This window comes from Amblyomma maculatum, chromosome 7 (genome assembly GCF_055883805.1).
Source record: "Amblyomma maculatum isolate TAMU_Amacu chromosome 7, ASM5588380v1, whole genome shotgun sequence".
Lineage (NCBI taxonomy): Eukaryota > Metazoa > Arthropoda > Arachnida > Ixodida > Ixodidae > Amblyomma > Amblyomma maculatum.
This window is the reverse complement of record NC_139350.1, coordinates 83,932,462-83,947,505: the sequence shown is the minus strand read 5'-3', so window position 1 is coordinate 83,947,505 and position 15,044 is coordinate 83,932,462. Positions and strand designations below refer to the sequence as shown.

Genomic DNA, 15,044 nt, shown 5'->3' with positions numbered 1-15,044 from the left:
GCTATATCACCGTATGTCTAACTGGAAGGGTGTTCACTGCTTCACAATGTAGCTGGCATTGGCATTAGCAGTGCCATGAATTATATGTGGTCACTTTGATTAGGTAAGCTGTTAGCAGTGTGAGAGTGCCTTCGAGTCTTTTCTTTTCCTGACGATTTTGGATTTCGCCGCGCCGGGCCTGATTGACCTTGAGCTTGGTCATAATGCTCCTTCATTTCCCCAGGAACCAGCTTAAAAAAAAAAAAGAAAAAAAAGAACATTTTAAAATGTCACAGAATGAACAGGTGATGTGACCTTGACCTAATTAAATATAGGTGTCCACCAAAAAGTGGGGCAGAGACTGTGCCTTCCTTTCCTCAAAAACAAAACTAAATGAAAGTACAGTAGACTCCATGGGACCATGAAAATTGTTCGTCTTATCAGAAGTTCGTCTAATCAGGAGTGCTTCCAAAAATGATGTTTGAGCATGCAGAGTGTGTCCAAATACCTCGTATATGAAAACAAATGAATAAAATGGCCTTTCAGGAAAATAAACTGCAATACAAGCATTTATTGGACTAATGATTGTCTACTACACTTTGCAGTAGTAAGGCATCAGGCATTGTTGACTGTTACCCAGTCTGTTATTTTTTTTTGTGTCTGTCGTGAAAATCGACGGCCTGCTACAAAAGCAGACATCTTGCTTAACTTTTGAAGATACCCTTCAGTGCCCTCACACTGTTCAAAAAACTGCACTAAAGTGTCTAGGCAGGCATCAGCTGCATCACAGGTAACTAGAGCAGATTCAGGCATAACATTCAAGCTGTCATCTTCAGCAGCAGCTTCCGATGGTAGGTCAAGCACTTCTTCAATCAGAGCGTCCAGTGTGTCAGCCCTACACGTTCCACACTTTCGGCAATGCTGACATACGCACTGATGTCAATGAACTGACCCTTACTGCTCAGCGCAGAAACAATGCTTCTATCCTCCGAGTTCGCAGTGTAGTCCTCATTCGTAGTATCGCAGTCATTCTGCATTGAGCAATCACTAAGCGGCACAAATCCTGCATGGCGGTAGGCGTTGGCAATAGTGGCTTGAGTAACCTGCTCCCAGGCGCTCGTCAGTAAGTAGACAGCACTTAACAGGTTAACTGTGTACTCCTTACTGCTGTCCATGCAACTCGGCATCCTTTGCAGCAGAGAGCGACGATAGTGCCTCTTCAAGCTACTTATTACTCCCTGGTTCATAGGCTGAAGCTTCGCCGTTGTATTCGCTGGTAGAAACTCCAGTCGGATGGCATGAAGTCCGGCGACGTGGCCGTGTCCGGGACAGTTGTCAACAACGAGAACTTTTCTCTTCTGTCTCTGGAAGTGGCGATCCACCTCTTGAAGCCACTGCTCGAAAAGTGCCTGCATCATCCACTCTTTTGAATTAGCCATGTACGTGACCGGCAGCGTTTTTATGTTTTTAAAGCAGCGTGGTGCTTTAGATTTGCCAATCACCAGCAACTTTAGTTTGTCAGTCCCAGTCATATTTGCGCCCACGAGGACCGTTACTCGAAGCTTGCTCCGTTTGGCCGCCACGCAGTCATCACCAGCAAATGTGAGCGTTTTATTTGGGAGTAGCTGGTAGAAAAGCGCAGTTTCGTCTACATTGTATATGTCTTGAGGGTCATATTCGTCCATGAGTTCATTCATCTTGTTCTGCCTCCAATCGCTGCAGACTGCTTCATCCACTGCAGCGGCCTCGCCGACAACACAACGAAAGGCCAGTCCATGCCTTTTCCGAAAACGGTCGAGCCACCCATCGCTGCACACAAACTCGACATTCAGTCGCAGGGTGATTTCTTCCGCCTTAGCTTTCAGTAGCACTCCATTCACTGGCAAATTCGCACTGCGCACTCTCTTCACCCAGGCAAGCAGAACGTCTTCAAGGCCTTTGTGCATAGCTGTGCGCATCCTCTTCCGCTTCGGCGCAAACTCACCATCTTCCAAAGCACTGGTAATCCGCACTTCGTCCTTTACGATACCGCTCACGGTACTTTTCGCGATGCCGAACTTGCGCGCTATTTCAGTCTTTGAAAGCCGGCCGGCGCGAACTTCGGTCAAAACTTCGGCTTTCTCACGAAGCTCAAGCGGCTTTTTTCGAGTTGTTGGCCGACTAGCCATAGTAGCAACACGGCGAACACGGCGCGCACGAAAACAAACAGCGCACACCACGAGGTGGCAGTGTACAGCCTGGTAGAAAAATGCGGGACACGACGCGCACACCCGCCACAAACAATTGATCTGTGCACTGCGTAGTAGGCGTCGTTGACGGTCAGCAAAGGCGCGGAGCTCGGTAGCACTGGCATGACAACACTATCACGTGATCACCATTGGGAAACGTCATTGGCTGCTTTTTCTTCTCACCGTTTTTTTTCCCGCGTTTCGCTAGTTTTGCTGGCCGGGCCGCGCATGCTCTTCTTTTTCTCTCTCTCTCTCTCTTCCTCTCTGTGCTCTGTTTCGTCCTTGTCCGAGGTCGTACCAAGACAGCCGGCGCGACGCGAAACGTGAACCTACTCCTACTGCGGGGACAAAAGGAGTGAGCGGGGGAACGGTGGGAGAGGACGAGCAGCGGCACTCTTCCGCCTTCGTAGAATCAAATTTCCGACGCCGACGTGTTTGGGTCTGCGTGCGTCGGCGGCACGGATGGTCGTGGCACTGAAAAGCTTTTTTTTTTTTCTTTCCGCTGAAGCGCTGCTTGGACGGTCGAGTAAGCTGCGCGGGTGGGGTGCAATTCATCTTAACTGATTAGCGATTGCAAAGTGTTCATCTTAAGCGGATTTTTTTGCATTGACTCTATAGGGAACCAAACAAACGACCTCCACTGTTCATCTTAACCCAGGGTTCATCTTAAGCGAGTTCGTCTTAACGGGAGTTTACTGTATATTAAAAATTGCGGATTAAAAAGGCAGTGTTAAATGCGTAGCGGTCGGTCCCATATATATTTCCAGCCTGGATACATCGAATTACAGTTTATGCCGAACTCTCAGGATATCTCCTTGAAAATACCATGCATAAGTAGGGGGCGGGGGCGGAGGTATCGAACTTTTGTTCAGCGGGAGTTCGAACTGCGCGCCGGGCCCCTGTGAGGGGCACTTCTCCTAATGCCTCGCCCGATCACTTCTCGCCTGCGGAGGCGGCTGCACTGATATTGTGAAACCACTTGAAAGTGGCCTCTGGTCTCTCGTGCTTGTTTTCAACGCGGCAAATGTCGTGTTGTGTGGTGAAGCCAGCCTTGCGGATCGAAGGCTCACAGTGGCTGTCGCTCGCGGCTGAATGAGAGGAAGAAACCAACTCTACCCTAATTAAACTGAGTTATTATTGAGTTCGTAGTGTACCAGTAACAGAATTAGACCTCTTATGATCAGCGGCGGCTTTTCCCCAGTGCACTCTCCTCAGCAGATTGGATGTGAGCCCCAACAGCACTTGTGCCTCGCTGCACGAGATGTCGGATGCTAGCAGCGCGAGCTCCGATGCTCCGATCTATCCCTGCAAATTATTCGGAGCACGCGCTCTGCCCTGTGGAAAAGCAGTAGTGCTCTTTTACGACGCCTGGCGCAAAATAATGCTCCTTGCAGGTTGCCGCACGTGCGGCGAGCTGCCAGTAGATCGGCGGGCAGTGCAATAGCTGCAGGAAGCACGCGGCTGCCGTGGGTGCATCATATTCATGCTTCTCGGCCACAGATGAGCTCATCTGTTATGTTTTCATATTCGAATTATCGATACTATATCACAACTATTCCGTGATCCCCATTGAATTCAATATATCCGGGATCGACTGTATTCCATTTGTTCTTAAGCAGAAGCTTGAGCATTCCCCTAATTCAAACCGTCAAGCCATGTAGTAAAAGCTCGTTGATTCGAACTAGCAGCGCGGTGCCGGCCTACGCCCATGTATATCTTGCCACGGACTCTCGTTATTACAGAAATGGGCGGGCCTTGCTCTGCTTAATTAGACGGCTGATTGCGTCGAGGTATGACCCACGCAACCAGCGAATTAAAATTTTCGGTTTATTCGAACATGTCTCCTTGTTCCTTGGAGGCCGAATTAACGAACGCTTACTGCAAAACTTTGCTAAACCATGGAAAACCATGCCAAACCTTTTGCTCTTACAGCTAGGTTCAAGCATACCCCCATCATTTCTTACTGTATAGTATTTAGTTTACACTGAGTGTGTAGATGCTTAATTTTTTTGGTGTCATAGTTCACTTTAAAAATTAATTCATGATGCGATGCTCTTTTACTTTATTTCAGGACATAATTCCTTTTATTGAATTCAACTGGGAGAACATGACCACGGTTCCTCGGAGAGTGAAGCAGACCTGGCACACAACAGTTTACAAAGCTATGGTCAGTTCATGTTTTTAATGTTTATGTGTTTGCCTGCCTTGCTTTCACTCGCACATGGTTTGTGAGATGGGAAATGTTGCTGATATTGTGCTGTTGATGCTACTCTCATCATTAATTACACAGCTGTGTAATCTCTTTTAGAAAATTTTAGCTTTCAAAAAATGATTATCTAGGTTGTTTCACGGCATACCTAGATGCTGCAGTTTAAGGAATAGTATTGGAATGTTATCTAGTGTTAATTATGGAGACCTCTCCTCTGGACAAGACATTTTGCACTCTTGCCTCCTGCAATGAGCCTTCAGTGATTGAACAGCATCTTGGCTTGCTGCAGAAAGAGGTTGGACATAGTCTAGAATTCTCATAAGGGCGGTCGTGGGGTTGTGGTGTGAAATGTGAGCGCCTTGGCTTGCTGCAGAAAGAGGTTGGACATAGTCTAGAATTCTCATAAGGGCGATCATGGGGTTGTGGTGTGAAATGAGGGCTGTACGGCAGTTTGGAGCAATGTATGTGCCCTTTGGTGAAGCTCACATTCCAAGCTATGCATGACTACCATGACTGCTCTCCTTGGAGTGCTTGGTTATTAAGATTGAACCTCGATATAATGAATATGATGTTCGGGATGCAAGAAACTTTTTTTTTGTTTCAATTTCTTGCTCCCCTTGAAATGCACGCATTTTTCTTTCAATTTAACAGTAGTTTTGTACTGCACTGTTCCAACATAACATAGTTATTGCGAACATATAAAACAAATTTTGGCATACTACTCTGTAAATGACCCCCCCAAAATTTTGCTTTAATGCAAAAACGTGAAGGGGGCTTTAGCTAAAGGCAGGGCAGGTAAAAAAAAATTTTTTTTTTTCTATATGGCGCCCCGGGTGTACAGATGTTTCAATAGCCATGATGCTTCAATGGTGCTTCAGTGAGTGACATTCTGACTGTTCGGATCTTTAGAGATGGGTTGTCTAGAGCATCCATTTTATTCGTTTGCATGTAAAGATATACAGAGACAGTCATTTCAATAGCTCATAATCGTGGTGCTCGAGATACCATCTCGGCCTATCGTGGTGGCTCCATTGTTAGGGCACTCGACTGCTGCTCCTATCCTGAATGCATTGATTCGATTCCAACCGTGGCGGCCACTTTTCATCGGCAGTGAGATGCTCATCAACCTGCCTTACACATGTGACTGCAGCACAGTGTGAGTCGACGGCTCTGATCGGATTTGTGCTGTCCTTCTGGCACTCGCTTTTCTTCAGTGAACATGACTGGTGGTCTGTCCAGGAGGCGATCGTGCAACAGTTTCGCACTTTTTCAGGCGTTGTTTAAAGTGGGAATGAGTATTTGCAGCGCATCTGAAGACAAATGAAAAGGTGTCACTAAGCCGGCGCCTTCTTTTAGCATTTCAAGCTGTGACGTGTTGACAGTAGTGAGCAACCTGATGGTTGCTGACGGTTGAGTAGTTCAGAAACGAGTTATCCAAAGCGTCCACCACTGTGCTGGCATCTGATATCTGGGCAGATTACTTTGCACAGCAAGTTCTCACTCACTATGGACAGGTTGCGCTGTACGATGTCTCCGATTTCAGAATGATCCTCACAAACATACATGTCCCGTAAACCCAAAGAGAAGCCATCAACTTCTTTTTGGGGTGGTGCATCTCTTATCGTTACGCGTGCGCTTGGAGTAGAATACTGTTCCAGTTCAAGAGGAAAGCATGCTCACCTGCGTATTCACAAATTGCACATACATATGTGTTCACATACTTCTGCAGTGCATGTGATAAATTGCCGGAACAAGAAAACTGCTGAACAAAACTTGGCCTTTTACTCAGTAAAGTGGGCTCAGGATTGGGCACTTAAGAAAACATGCTTCTCAGAGGACTGCCTTGTGACCATTTTGGGCTGCCTACCAAGCTCTCCCATGGCATTACAAAGATTTTTCATGACTATAAAATGTTATTGAATGATTTGGTCTATTGGTCGGACACTGGCAGCGTGTTATCATTAGTGCCTGCATTTTGCTCTGCTCTGCAATGCTCTGTAACCAGTTAGAAGACCTATTCTAAGCAATGAGCGAAATTGGCACATGGAGAAGCCGGAATGGGCCTTGATATGTGGGTGAACAGGTCTGAGCAATTCAGTGGAGCTGCCGGGCTGGCAGTCACTTTGCTCCTGTTCCTTTTTTTGTTGCGGCAGGGAGTGTTATAGCACACCTGCCATGTGCGTGAAGTCCACCATAGGCCACTGATCAAAGCAGACCAGAGAAGAGAGTGGAGATGGGTTGTGATAAGAGCAAGAAGGGTAGGTAGGAAAGAAGCAGAAAGAGAAGCAGGCATATAGGCTTCTGCCATCTGCTTTTGGTGTGGTGCTGTGTGGGGCACTTGAGGGATGTTATCACTGATGCGAGTGCCGCCAAACATTTGTTACTCAGTCCTAATATTGTGTCTTCATCACAAAGGCTGCCACTCGGAGGCAAGACGGAGTTGAGCCAATGTTTTCTCTGCCCGCCCTCGAAGAAACAGAATAATAACGCACAAAGCCGGTGCGCTGCACTCGTGGGACTCGATATTAGAGGTGATGAAGTTTTACTCGCCGCTGAGCAGGAAGCCACTTGGTGGCATAGAAAGAGGAACTTTCAGTACACGACGTGCAAAGGTCGGACTTTCAGCTTTTGGAACTGCTGTCTCAGAAAGAGTTTGTGCTAGGAGGGTTGCACTGGAGTGATAGCGTAGGCAGCGTCATCGCAAAGCAGTTGCCACTGCCACCCAGCCACTGGTTCGTGCCGACTGTTTACCTCGGCTGTTTCCTAGTTGCAGCCAATTTTTTTCTCTCTAGTTTTATGGCTTCGTTGTTCAAATGTGTCAAGATAAGGATTCGCTCAGGCTTTGCTGCTCTGGTGGAATAAAGCCGTCGTGTGACACAGTTTCTGTACCGTGTAAGCGTGTTTGGGGCCTCTTGATTGCTTAGTCGGAGCTCGGCCTTTTTATTGCTTTGCAGACATTCTTGCTGAGGCTTCAGTTAGCACATGGACGTTATCAGCGTTATATACATGCATGTACAGAGGTCAAAACAGTTGTCTAGAACAGCCAAACTGCATGCTGTGAGCCACTTTGTGCTGCCTGCACAACATCTAGCGATGTGAGCATGAGGGGCCAAACCACCTTTTTTGTGGCTTCACTGGCTGCTGCAGCCTTGCCACCTGGTTATGTTATCACAAGCAACGTCACTACCACAATGTAGTGTTAATCAGCAGGTCTTTCACACGGGAAGAAGGGAAAGAACAAGCCAAGCATCCTGCGCCCAGTTAGTGCTCCGTTTTCTTTTCACAGCTGGCATTGAAGACGGTGCTTACAGCAAAAGGAGGCGGCAAAGGCGCAGCTGCTAGCAAGCTGTGAAAATATGAGCGATGCTATCAGTTTGGCTGCGCATGCTCGCTGGGTGTCGCGTGTGTAGCCAAGAGTGACATGGACTGTGAAGTTCTTGCGTTCTAGACAGATGTTTTGCCCTCTGTATGTATGTATCTGGTGCCTGGGCTCGTCTGATCAAGTTTACTTTGAAACCTGATGTACTTCTGTGTTTGCTTTATTGTCACACCGTTTCTTCTTTCTTTTTTTTAAATTTCAGACAAAAGACACGGATGTTTTCATTTGTGAAGAGAAACCAGAGTCGGGGGAGGCCACTGATGCACACCCACTGTGCGGGCTGGTCCACACGGTAAGGGCTCACATCAGCTCTTTGCCCTCGTCATTTCATTCCTCCCCAAAGGCCCCTAGCCAAGGGCTTCATGTACAGAAAGGGGAAAACATATTTTGCACGAGAAAATTCTATAGTCGGGGCTGCGGAGTACAAGAATGACAACACATCTGTGTGCATAACAGGTGTACATTGGAGGTGATAAAGTTCTCTCCATAGTATTCACGAGAAGGAAAAAAAGGAACATCTTCATTTTTTTCCCATGCTAGCTACCATGAAATCTTTGAAAGTTTGAAGACAGTTCATTGCAAAATTTTCAAATTTTGCACTGTAGATGTAATCACCGCTGCTGTGAAGTTAGTTAAAGATAAATCTTGGGAAACTAAGGCTACATATCTTATCCCTGTTGTAAAAAATGGTTATGGGGGCTTTTAATACTTAAATTCTTGAAGGATAGTCAAATCATGTCAATGCCCCCCAGTATAAATTGCGCTGCCTTGTTTTGTAAGTTCTAGCAGTTAATATGATGTGCAGTTGTTCGGGGATCCATATGAATGGCATACATCCTAATCTTGACTGCACTCGGTAGCTTGGGGTCCTTTTTTGCCTGACAAAGTGTGCATTTAATGCATGCAGCTGATCATCAAGCTCTAGTAAGCACTGTAAAAGCTGGAATAGTGTAAGACGAACCAGAATATAGATTTAGCCTCCAGTTTACCTGTCTAAGGAATGCAAAAGAAGAAAAAACTGAAAGGTAAACATTTTAGAAGACACCCTTGTATTGAAACAAAGGGTTTCAACCTGCTGCGCAATGGTGACACTTTTTTCTTCAGGGTTTAGAATGCTGGTCGTGTGTACGGTACATGCCAGAATGCCATGAGGGGCATATCGAAGAAGAGCAGGATGCAGAAATGCTAATAACCCACACTAACAGTACAGTGTGCTCAGCGCAAGACAGATAGATGATGAAAGGAATGCAAAGTTGATCCATAACGGATTAAGAATGACACCACTCACCATAATGAAAACACAAGCAGAGAGCGACATGCTAATGCAGTCCAACCCACTTATACCAATAGTAAAGTCCCAAGCAAATGTCATTGTTATAACCAGTAATTGTTGTAACTGGGTTATGGAAAAAAAAGAAAAAAAAAAGATGACAAACTTCAGAGCATTTGTTGACAGGAAAGTTGGTTACAACATTGATTTCTTTGAGGGAGCACATCAGTATCAGCCAGCTTGACTGCTTCACGCCGTATTACGTTCACATCTATTGGCAGAGTGTCCAAATCCTTTGCATACTTCAGTTGGGCTCCATTAACCAAAATGAAGTCCCGGAGTTACCCTATCATTTTTAAGGCCTCTTTTGCATAGGTTTCAGCATTGTCGTCGCAGTCAGCTGTGGTAATCACCTAATCAGTGAAATCTTTATTTTTCTCGACTGCATCGTCAGGACGCGATAATTCTCCCTAGTCTCAACACGCGGCTGTCGTCAATACTTCGGTGGGAGCTCGTGAACCTTCGCATCACTGGTATGTCAAACAAAGCCCACTTTCCAGAAACAAATCTGATGAGCTTGTAGGGTCGAGGGAACAGGGACGGCGGAAAGGGAAAAGGAAGCTGTGCTCACATGGTGTCTGTGCCTCAGTGAGTGACGGAGTCACATACGGCACATGTGGCATATGCAGCTATGCTTTGGCACCGGTGCCCCCAGCATGTTTTCTATGCAAGATGCACGCTCATAAACATAAACGGTCTGATCGACCGATGGAAACTTTGGAAACTGTCAGTCCTCTCCCCTGCACCACCGTGGAATATAAGCGTCCCCAGCACGCACAACATTTGTGCTCTGGATTACGGGGGCTTTTCAATTCCACTGCCGCAGGATGGTCCAACGGGCTGCTCCGCCAGCTCCTCGTGCGCATGCTCTTGCATTGTGCGCGTGGTTTGGCTCGTGTGCGGAAGAGCATTTCTGTGTTTTTCTCTTTTGAGGTTGGCTCTGAGTCACCAGGTTTATTGTTATAACCAGTAATGCGCTGTGACAGCATCATTATAGGAGTTTTATTTTACCATAGAAAGCATGGAAAAGCTGCCATTGCTGCGCAAGTCCACTGTTGTATCCATTGTATCATTCAAACAGGTATGTTGTTATTAGTGGGTTTGACTCTATGCGGCAGGTCAAACAGGTGTACTTCAGAAAACAATGCTAGATGCAGCTAAAACTGCAGTATAACATCTGGAGCAACACTGAAGCTATAAAGGCATACATGGGTGGTTTTTAAGCTCTCCAGAATCATACAGTCAAATCTCGATATAACGAATCCCGCGGGACCGCGAAAAATCATTCGTTATTTTGAAATATTGTTGTAATGAAAAATCTGCGATTATAAGCCAGTGGTCAAACCTTGTCTACCTGGGCAGTAGGCACGTGTGTAGACAAGCAAAACCTCAAGTGAAAAGGTTGCACTAACTCCAAAGCTGATTTATTTGAAGAAATCCATTATTTTCTTCTGCCGCGGGCAGCAAACACGACCGCGCACTACATTACACCACTACAGCACATACACCTTCCGCTTTCCGGAACACCTCATCGCGTGCGGGATTGCACCGAGCGATGAAAGTACGGACTTTGTCCATGTGCAAAACAAAAAAAAAAACGGACTTTTTTATGACTCCATCTTCAGTGCTCCCTGAGCTTTGAAAATCTTGTCTCGGTCTTTTATAATGATCGCGGCAGTCGATGGGGCAATGCTAGCTGTCTGTAGAGGCCGAATCGCTTTTTCCCTGCGTCGATTTCTTGCAGTGAAAGCAGCTGCGTTCATATCTTCTTGGCACTTCGCTGGATTAATATCATCGCCAACCTCGCACAAACTTCGCAATAAGATAATCAGCGGCAAAAAAAAAAAACAAAAAACCGTCCCGCATGCGCGAACGCACGAACGACTGAGTTGCGTACGGCACACAACACAGGAAGAAAAAAAATGCAGGCAGCTAGGCCTGCTGGCTACTGCGTAATAAATCATAGCTTCATGATGGCGCTAGGAGCTGGTCCTAGATGTCCTGATGATGATAGCTACAGCCCACGGACCATACACACGGAAACGGCGGTTTCTGTTTCGTTTCACGTGAGAGTTGCAAGCTGCGGTGCTGTTAATTTTAGCCAAATTCGTAATACTGATGTTCCGAAATTATAGAACAAGAAATAAAATATGTTCGTTATTCTGAAATATACGCTATATTGAAATTCGTAATTCTGAAATAGCTTTACATTGAAAACATGGCAAATCTGCCGGAGATTCTTAAAAAATTCGTTAATTTGAAAAGTTCGTTAATGTGGTGTTCGTAGTAACGAGATTTCACTGTATAAAGAATCTGTGTTATCAGGAGAATCATTTTGAGAGCCTTTTTGCTCTAGATTATGGCCAAGGGTTCTCAAACTGGGTTCTGTGAGCTGCTTTTGAAGGTCCCCACTTCTCGCTACGCATTTGGTCTGAGCACGAGTGAGAGAAGGGTATTTAATACAAGCTGGTTGCCAGAAAAAATTAAAAAATAAATTCTTACAAAAGTGAACTAAACGACAAAAAAAAACAAGGTGATTCCAGAGGCAAGGGTGAAGGGCAGGTGTGATCATTTCTATGAAATAAAACACAAAATGAAATTGAACGATGAATTTCAGGTATCTGTATTTATTAGGGTTTGTTTAATGTGGGAGACACTGGTGATAGGGCTAGAACTGTTAAAAACATACCGGGCAACTCTGCTTTCAATGGGCTCAGGCATTTCTATGAGGCATCTTTGTGCAAAGATCGTGTAAGCAAGGTAAATTCCAATTGTTCTCACTGTTCTTGTTAGGAGGCCTCTGCAACGGTGGGTGAATGACGTTAGACCTGTGACGTGAACATTCTGTTCACCAATCATGAGATCTTGTTGTGACGCCAGAGTTTTCAGTGAACGTGCATTCCAACTCTATAGTGTTAAAATCTATGAAAAAAACATTGGTGAAATATTAGTGTGTGCAAGTTTCTGTGAAGGTCAGGGATTATTCAAGGAGTTGAATTTTACACAGTTACCCATGTTCGAACCCGTGTTGAGGCTGGAAACTAATGCTTGCTTTGTTTGCAGGACTTGACAAAGATTGGACCCAATTATGACAGCTTTGTTCGGAGTGGCCAAGGTCGCGGCTCGGATTCACAGACTTCCTCAGGTAAGCCCCGGCATTCTCATTGGCGTCCAATTTATTATTTTTTTTTTTTGCAGTGGTATTGTGGTCACTTGCAGGGGGGGGGGGGGGGGAATGTACAGAGAAGTGTGTAAGAACCACCTGGGTGTTGACGCTCTGCCCGAAAGCATGGCCCGGTCGTGTTTACTACTTCTCGTACCTCTTTTTTGATAACTGACAGAAGGCATCACGAGTAGCAGGCCCATCAAGTTGCTGAGATGTGGCGTGCACACTTGCTTGTTTATGGGCTGAAGGCCACAGAAGGATTGAAACTGTTTTTGACATTGGGTTGTTTTAAGCTGCTTTGTGGTCTGTTTGCTGGGTGGAACAGCAGCGAGGATGCGGCCTTCTTGTCTTTTGGAGCTCGTTATTAAAATACATTTATTGCGAACTTTTTCGGTTCTTAGTACGACTGCTGAGAGTGTGATAACTGTACTGCTTCGTGACATTAAAGGAAAATGTCAAAACTAAGTAAAGCAGATAAGGCAGATAAGGCTAAGATACTAAGTAAGGCTTCCCGAGAACACTAGCAGTGTTTATTTCTGCATGGAAAGGAGGCTGCATTGCTGAGGAAAATTGAAAATGAATGTTCCTAAACCCTTCCACATTGAAAGCTCCCTTGAGAAATAAGCTGTCGGGACACCATTTCTGTGATACAGTCGAACTCGAATATATCGAATTTTGGATATATTGAACTCGTGGAATATCCCCTTGAAAATCCCATGTAGAAGTGCAGGAAAGCTGCGTCGTATATCAAACTCAATTTCAATGGGCGGTCGCATCACCCTTGGCCGTTTGCCACGTGACGTTTTCTAGCCATGCATGGAAGGAATGAGACAGAACAGTTCGGCGATGGCTGGTCTAAAGCAGCGCCACACCCTTTCCCCAAAGGCGCGCGTATCTGCAATGATTGTTTGCCATGTGCCAGCACGTGATGTTTGCAAGCCATGTTTATGAAGGAACGAGAGGGAACCGGTTTGGCAACGGCCGGTACAGAGCAGACGCAGCCAATGCAGCCATGGTGTTCGGGAGAGGGGAAACAACGCGATAGAGTGAAGCGCAAGGGTGTGCCCACTCTTCTGCCGAGCTTTATTTCTCCCCTTCCTCTCTCTTTCCCGGTCTTCGTTCGCAGCAGCACGCACTACACATGCGCAGACAAGCCAGGTCAGCCTGTGGCAGGAAGAACGTCGGGTACTTTCTCCAGTCTATGCTGTAAACCCTCTGTGCGCGGCGGGTGACGTGCGATGCGCGTCTTGTGTTGTTGTGCTGAATGTGCAGCGTAGCTTAACTATGGCGGCTGTGGCGTTAAGAAGTGGCAGACCTGTTTTCTTTTGTTTGTTTTTTTGCGAGTCAACCATTTTTGTGGTTGTGCCGAACAAGCGGCGTAGCGTAAGTTATGGCAGCTGCGGACGTTGAGAAGCGGCAATTTTTTTTTTCTTTTGTGAGAGTTCTCCATCTTTGCACCTATGAATCAATGCGCTCAGCTGGGATCATGACACCAGCTTTTAACATTGTTACCTTCAAACAGCATCTGCAGCTATCATGCTTTTCAATGATTTTGTGGCAGTGGACTCCGCCTGCCCCAAGCACGGCGTGATAAATCGAACCAGGCTTGTGCAATCAAGCCATCACGGGCACTCCGTAAAGTTCACTCTCCGCCACTGCAGGAGCTAGCATCAAAACTATAGTAAAAAAATGAACATGCCGTGACGTTATCGCTGCGCAGAATCTTGGCAAGCTGCAAATACAGTACAACCTCGATAATTCGAACTCGGTTAATTCGAAATCCCGGATAATTCGAAGGTTTTCTGCGGTCCCGTATTTTCCAATGTAAATTTGACTGAATAATTCGAACAGGCGGCCTGCGCCAGCCCGGTTAATTCGAAAATTTGGACTGCCATGCAGCAATGCCTGATCCATGTTTCGCCGCAAACCCGGCAAAACGACGGCCCTACGGAGCCGCGAGGCAAAGCCACATAGTAATGGTGATGATTTATAGGCGAAGCGCCCCAGCCGGAGCACTCTCTGCACAAAAAACGGTCCACAGTGCGCCTCGCGCACCGCCGAAACACGCGCCTGCAGAGGAGAAGACGTGCTTCACTGCAACACGGCGGGCATACCGGTTTTTATCACGTGACCTCGCCCCCACTCCATCCCTTGGTGTGCTTCGCCCACTCTTCCCCCGTTCCTCCGACGCTGCAAGTACGCCACCACCACCGCCGCGCCGGTCTTGCCTGCGCCATTTCTTTGTGTTGTGCGCTGTGGTTAGGGGTCGGCTACTGTGCCGTTTTTTTGGGCGGGACTGTGCAGAAATGCCAAAGTACAAGACTTTAACGCTGCAGCAGAAGTTCTGCTTGATCCAGAAAGCAGGCAAGAGCGCTTGTTCGAAGACCGAGTTGGCCAAAAGGCATGGCGTGCCCCTCTCGACGTTGTCCACAATATTGAGCAACAAGTCAAAAATACTAGAGGCTCACGGCAAGACCTATTCTTCGAAGCGGTCACGAGTGCGGGCTCCCACGTATCAAGATGTGGAAGCTGCTCTGCTTCGCTGGCTGCAGAAAGCAAACGCTGCCCACCTTCCCGTCAATGGAACACTACTGCGGGAGAAGGCCAACGACCTAGCTCTACAACTTGGGCACGAGGAATTTAAGTGCAGCAATGGATGGTTTTGCCGTTTTAAAGAACGCAATAATTTAACCTTTCTCACCGTCTGTGGTGAGAGCGGCAGCACTAACGAGAGCGTTGTCGAGGATTGGAGA

At 46.6% G+C, this 15,044-nt stretch overlaps 1 protein-coding gene across 2 annotated transcripts in view; it reads left to right on the top strand.

Annotated features, from left to right (window-relative positions):
• Positions 1 to 15,044, top strand: part of ash2 (Set1/Ash2 histone methyltransferase complex subunit ash2) — a 111,140-nt gene that overhangs the window by 11,931 nt on the left and 84,165 nt on the right. For both annotated transcript variants that reach the window (XR_014708800.1, XM_084609199.1), the window contains exons 5-7: positions 4,279 to 4,374; positions 7,998 to 8,087; positions 12,189 to 12,270. Coding sequence is in view for 1 of the 2 variants with exons in the window: in XM_084609199.1 (XP_084465325.1) it covers positions 4,279 to 4,374; positions 7,998 to 8,087; positions 12,189 to 12,270 (268 nt within the window). In the remaining variant the exon portion in view is untranslated. The remainder of the gene's footprint in view (positions 1 to 4,278; positions 4,375 to 7,997; positions 8,088 to 12,188; positions 12,271 to 15,044) is intronic.